The sequence below is a fragment of the Centroberyx affinis genome, unplaced genomic scaffold, assembly GCF_046629955.1.
Source record: "Centroberyx affinis isolate AG114_WGS23_722 - 3 ecotype Tasmania unplaced genomic scaffold, CSIRO-AGI_Caff_v1 ptg001910l_1, whole genome shotgun sequence".
Lineage (NCBI taxonomy): Eukaryota > Metazoa > Chordata > Actinopteri > Beryciformes > Berycidae > Centroberyx > Centroberyx affinis.
Window position 1 is genome coordinate 321867 of NW_027280273.1, and position 6000 is coordinate 327866.

A 6000-nucleotide genomic window follows, 5' to 3' on the forward strand; every position below is an offset into this window, starting at 1 on the left:
TGCAGCAGCAAGTACAGCCTGAGTTATGCGAGTCTTTGGAAAATTATCTGGCTTCCTGAATCTTTTTGTTTGGGTTGCGGATCGATTTCGGGTCATACCAAGCTCATGCAACTTTAAATAGTTTTTTTTTTTTACTTTTTTCGCCTTCATCCTGTGATCCACCTGGCCCCTTGCTGTGATGCCAGTAAAGGATAAGACCCTACAAAGAGTGTTCCCAATAAATGTTTTAATACGTTACGTCAATGTTTTGACCTCATGGAACTTTTTCAGTACAGGTGTAATGACAAAAAGCCAATGTGATTTATAGGAAAGATCAGCTGGGAGTAGGGCTGCACGATTAATCATATTAAAATCGAGATCTTGATTCATACCTCTGTGCAATCTCATTCCTAAATGACAACAATTCTGCCACATGTTCATTAGGGACACTTTCTTATCCAAGTCAAGTACAAGAAATTTGAGGACAACTTAAGACTTCTTGTTATTTTTGCTAACTAAGAGTTGAGAGATAAAATGAATTCCAGTCCAATTATGGAAGTTGATTTGGGCAAGTTGGCTTTGAGTGTCAAATCGCAACCAAAGACACAAGAGAATATTAGTACACCAACTAATCATCACTGTTAATATGCTGCTTCAAAATGTGTTCAATATTGTATAGAGAAATATATATATATTTCAGTTTCAGAAAAGTTGAATCCTTTATTTTGCATCAGGCTTTCAAATCTTACCACAACAAAATGATTTCTCCAACTGATCATTTTATTTGATTTCAGTAATCAGAATTGAAGATGACAGTGTGATGCATGGTCAGTGCGTATTTTCAGACACTTACGATGTTCATGACAGCGAGTACGTAGCTCTCCACTCCTTTGCTTCCATGGTACTCCACCATTTTAGGGTCTGCCACCACCAACGTTTCCACCCACTTCTCGTTGCTGACGGAGCGCTGACGAATCCTCCTCTTTCTCTGCTGGCGGCGCTCCCAGCGCTCCCGCTGCCTCTCAATGCCTTCAAACACTCCATGTGGATCTGCAGATGGGACGCAGGAACAGACATCCAAAATGTTATTGAGGATGTGGCACATGAGTTGTGACTTGATATGACTTGACACCAACACTCTATACCTCCTTACCTCAAACTTCCCTATGGCCTTTCTCCTTTATCATTCTTCCTTCAGTAATTAAATGTCAAAAGTTATGAATTAATGCAGTAGGTGCTATTCATACCTCTCAAATAACGATAATTGCATGTAGCCCCAACACTTTTGTCAATAGTGACAATATAATGGAATGGAAATACCTTTAATCTTTGCTTGAGACTGATTGCTCCTTTGAAACTATCAAAGCTACCTCTAAAGTCAAATAGACCTGCTTCGACTGATGCATCATCCCAAGTAAACTCCTCATTCAGAAAACTCAATTGACCTATTCCGTAAGCATTAGAGACCGTGCCTGCTCAAGTGAGAGCTGGGGGGAATTTATTTTTGAATAATTCAAGTTGCAAAAGCTGTGCTGAATTCTTAATAGTGTATTCACAAATGCAAGTACATCTTGAACACTGTAGGATGCTTGGTTTCCTATCAGGCTTAATTAAGCCCACTCAGAGTTTTAAGTGGCTGACTCATCAACCAATAAACTCTGATGCTTTCTCTCTTCTGAGCTCTTGAGATTATTAGTCAGAGAAGGACTGTGAGATGAGGATGGATGGAGGATCAGAAAAAATATACCTGGTTTAAACGGAAATTAGAAATGTATCATGTGATTGCTCAATCCCTTAGGTGTAATTACTAAACAAGAGCCAGCATGAAACAAATAGCATGTCATGGAAAATGGACCCCCATTTGATGAGATTGTGTCTCTTGGACCCAATCTGAGAATATTTTTATTGATATGATTTTGTCCAGAATTCCATGACTATCTGTATTGTAGTTAGAGTCAAAATAGTCATTCTTCTACATTCTCTAAATGTGTTAACTTCTTGTAAATGAAATAATGGAAGTTGAACAATTTCACCTCTCTTTCCTTTCTTTCTTTTCTCTTCTGATGCCAGATTATGAACTTTTTAAGGATTTCTGCTCTAAGATTTTACATTTTTGATGTGACAGAGTTGCTGCTCCCACCGGAAAGACAACGCTGACAATGCAGGTTGGCTTTATATAACTGGGTGGCGAGGTTAGAAGCCATGGATATTTTCGGCATGATTAACATATGTTACATAGGCGGCATTTTAGCCATTTGAGACATAATTTCACTGCAATTAAAATTGTGCATCTTTTGAATCTTTGGAATCTTCCCAACTTTTATCAACAAATTGGCTTGCACTGACATCACGCTGCCTTTTTGACACAATTGGAACTCAATTATAAAACAGCCTGCATCAGTGGCAGAGGCTCATTTCGTGCAAAGACGGCAAGCGATCACCTGGAAAGCAGAGAGCAGAGAACAGTAGCAGCAGAGAGCAAAACAGGATAATATTTGAGACAGATTATTGCTAGAGGCCTCCTCACAGAGGAGGTTCTTCTCTAGACATGGAGCGGAAACAACAACTCAATGATGAGGAGACCATGGATCCCATTGAGCTAGCCAGGAAGCTGAAGGTGTGTGAGGCAGAGAAGGCAGGAATTCAGCGTAACTATAAGGAGCTGGCCTCCGAACAAGAGGACCAAATCCACGCAAATATGGGTCTGCAGCATCAACTGAAGGTACTCAAGAAAGAGATGGCCAAAAGCAGATGCAGGGAGCCTAAGGCAGACAAGAACTATGAGTTCCTCTGCCGAGAGAATGAAGACCTCCGCAGGAACCTGAAGGAGCAGGCCATGAAACTGGAGGCCTGCGAGAATGACAATATCGCCGTCCAGAAAGAAAAGGAGGGGCTCAGGGAGCAGGCCACGAACATTCACGCAGCGGAGGAATGCCTCCGCCGGGTGAACGAGGAGCTCCGCAAAGACATGAAGGAACAGGCCATGAAGCTCTGGGCCTGTGAGAGGGAGAATATGGCCCTCCAGAAGGAACGTGAGCAGGCCACTAACCCTCAGAGAGAGAAGGAGGAGTTCCTCTCCAGAGAAAACGAGGACCTCGGCAAAGAAATAGAGGAACTCACAGAAAGGTTCCATAACACTGACGAGCTGGCCGAGAAACTCGAGACATTTCAGTTGAAGACGATTGACCAACACCAGGTGATACTGGATAAGAGACGTCTCCTGAGAAAGATGGGCCACTGCAGAAAGCAGCTTTCCACCAAGCTGGTGGCAGAGAAGGAGGAGAAGCAGTTCCTGAGCCAACAGAACGAGGACCTCCGCAAAGAACTGAAATGCCAAGAAAATCTCCAGAGTGCCTATGAGCTGGCAATGAAAAACAGGATCTGTGAGATGAAGCATGCACACTGGCAAGAAATCGAAAATCTTGAGAAAGAGATTGCCACGCAGAAGGAGGAGAAGGATGCCATCCACCTGGAGACAGAAACCCTCAAACAAAAAATGGAGGAAATGGTCAAGAAAGACCATGAGCAGACCATGAGGTTCAAGGCGGTGGAGGAGCTGGTGATCAGGCTGAAGCAACAGAATGAGGAGAAGGAGAAGACAGAGGAGGCTTTGACCAGCCACAATCTTTCTGGAGAGAAAGATGGAAAAGAGGTGGGAGAAGAACTCCACAAAAAGTCCAGGAAGCCTTCCATGATGAGGAGATTTATTAAACTCAGTACCCCAAAGAGGAAGGAGAAGAAAAAGAACAAAAAGGACAAGACGGAGTCCGCTTGAGTTGCTTCAAGTCAAGAACCTTAGCACACTGACACCTGTGCTCACTCCCTCTCATCACCCATTTGCAACCCACCACCTGACAACCCCTCCCCCCTTTACCTTGTATTTCCCTTTAATAAACAATATCACCAATGATATCTTTAAAATAATGCACCGCCTGTATTGTTTTAATTCTGTAAGTGGCTCTACAGCCAACATTGTATTTAACACAGCTGGACATACAATGTTGTAGAGAAAATATCAAAGCTGTGTTGGATCTATAGTTGTTTTTTATGTTTATATCAATTGTTTGTGTGGTTTTGCAATTTAAATGCTGTTGTCAAACTCAGAAATTAAAGTGGAAATGCTGTGGCACATTTACCTCATCCTGATGTCACATCATGACCTTGGAATAATAAGGTCCCATCTGACATTTTAGTCAAAAATAAGTTATTTATATAGTGCAGCTCTAAAACATGTCTTAACATATTGCTGAATATATAGATAGGATAAGTATGTGATTGAGACAGATTGAGACTTGATTTATACAGAGGATGATATTGTTCCTACACTACTGTTACTCTTGCTACCCAGGTAAATACAGTGAAATGAGCAGTTTATTTCACATTAGCTAAATACTTGGGTAGCGGTATTACTGGGTGTTATTACAGTCAGTGGCCACTAGATGGCAGCCCTGTTCCAGAGATGGCAGGACCAGCTGAAAGAAATGCAGCACTTCCCCACCATGACAAAACAAGACTAGATCAAAACCTATTATATGGCTGGATCGTGTATGGGTGTGCTACGGCCGACCAATGGTGTAACTAACTCCACTGTAGACTGTTAATAGCTATACAGAATAACAGTCGATACATCCATACAGATCTCCGTTGCAGCCAATGCGCCGAAACCACCATGCTCTGTGTGTCTCTCTCTCCGTCGACAGAACAGACGGCTGTCAGGTGGACAGAGCTCGCACATATGCATGGAAATAAACGGCGATATGATATAATTGTATAGATTTTACTTTTCAAGCTTCAGTTTATCACATGCATGATATTGGTCAGCCTGCTTACTGTGTAGGAGAAACGAGCTCCCTCCTGATCTCAGCGGAGAAACAAGATGGTGGAATGTATAGATTGTGTGTGTTTGTTTTGACTTACCGCAGTCCCTCTGTCCCAAATACATCAAGCCAGCCGGTAAAAACGCTGCTGTAGACTGTTAATATACAGAATCATAGTCCATACATCCATACTGATCTCCGTTCCAGCGTGTCCCGTCTCCTCTCTCCGCCGCTGGCCTCTCCACCGCGCCCATGGGTAGCGTTGATCCTCCCGATCCAAGCCCTGGATGCTCACTGTTCGCCGGACACCCGGTGACGCATCGGTGTCGGGACCACCGCCGAAATCTAGGCCGGATCACTGGGAACAAATCGGCGCCCAGCTATCGGTACTGGCTGGCACCGTGCCCCCAGGAAACTCCGGGAAGCGTCGGCAGTAATTGTATAGATTCTACTTTTGCTTCAGTTAGCTTCAGTTAGCTTCAGCTTACATGCATGATATTGGTCAGCCTGCTTACTGTGTGGGAGAAACGGGCTCCAGATCTCAGCGGAGAAACAAGATGGCGGAGAAAACGAAACTTAAATTTCTGGCACTGTGAGCCTATGATGTGCCATGTGCCACGGCTGACCAATGGTGTAACTTGATCACTCAGTCAGTCAGTCAGTCAGTCAGTCAGTGAGTGACAGACATTCACATTTATAGGGCTGACCCCGCCGTTGCGGTCCAGCCAAAAAATAGGAGGTATAACTTTAAGTACTGTAACAATGTCTACTGTCTTTTCAAGTATGGTGTGTGTTTGTGTGTGAGTGTGTTACCTTTGACCCCACAGGTACCGTTGACAGCTGGTTTCCCTGAGATGGGCTGTGCTACCTGACTCCAGTGGGGGGAGGCATGGCGTTTGTAGATGACATGGGCCTGCGGTGCCGTGGTCTCATCACTCGACTGCTCCAACGGCCGGATAAAGAACTCCTCATCGGACAGCTTGAACAGTCCTGTCTACAGAGGAGCAGGGTTGTAATTGGTTTTCTCCTAATCTCTCTAAAACTCTACTAATCCCCAAATAAAATCAACTTTTCACTTGCCTCGCTATCAGGGAGGTCAGAGTTACACACACGCATCTCCCTCTCTGTGTCTCAATTAGTGCTCAATATATCAAAAGTACCAGTGAGCAAGGGCACCTTCATATACAGTATATACAGTATACAC

General features: G+C 43.7%; 1 protein-coding gene across 1 annotated transcript in view; it reads right to left on the minus strand.

Moving 5' to 3' along the window:
* The window catches only part of LOC139653296 (A disintegrin and metalloproteinase with thrombospondin motifs 7), a gene marked incomplete at its 5' end in the record, with an annotated part of 103884 nt that extends 98094 nt beyond the window's left edge, over positions 1-5790 (minus strand). The window contains 2 exons of the mRNA XM_071530291.1: positions 833-1029; positions 5610-5790. Of these exons, the coding sequence (XP_071386392.1) occupies positions 833-1029; positions 5610-5790 (378 nt within the window). The remainder of the gene's footprint in view (positions 1-832; positions 1030-5609) is intronic.
* Between the last annotated feature and the right edge of the window lie 210 nt (positions 5791-6000).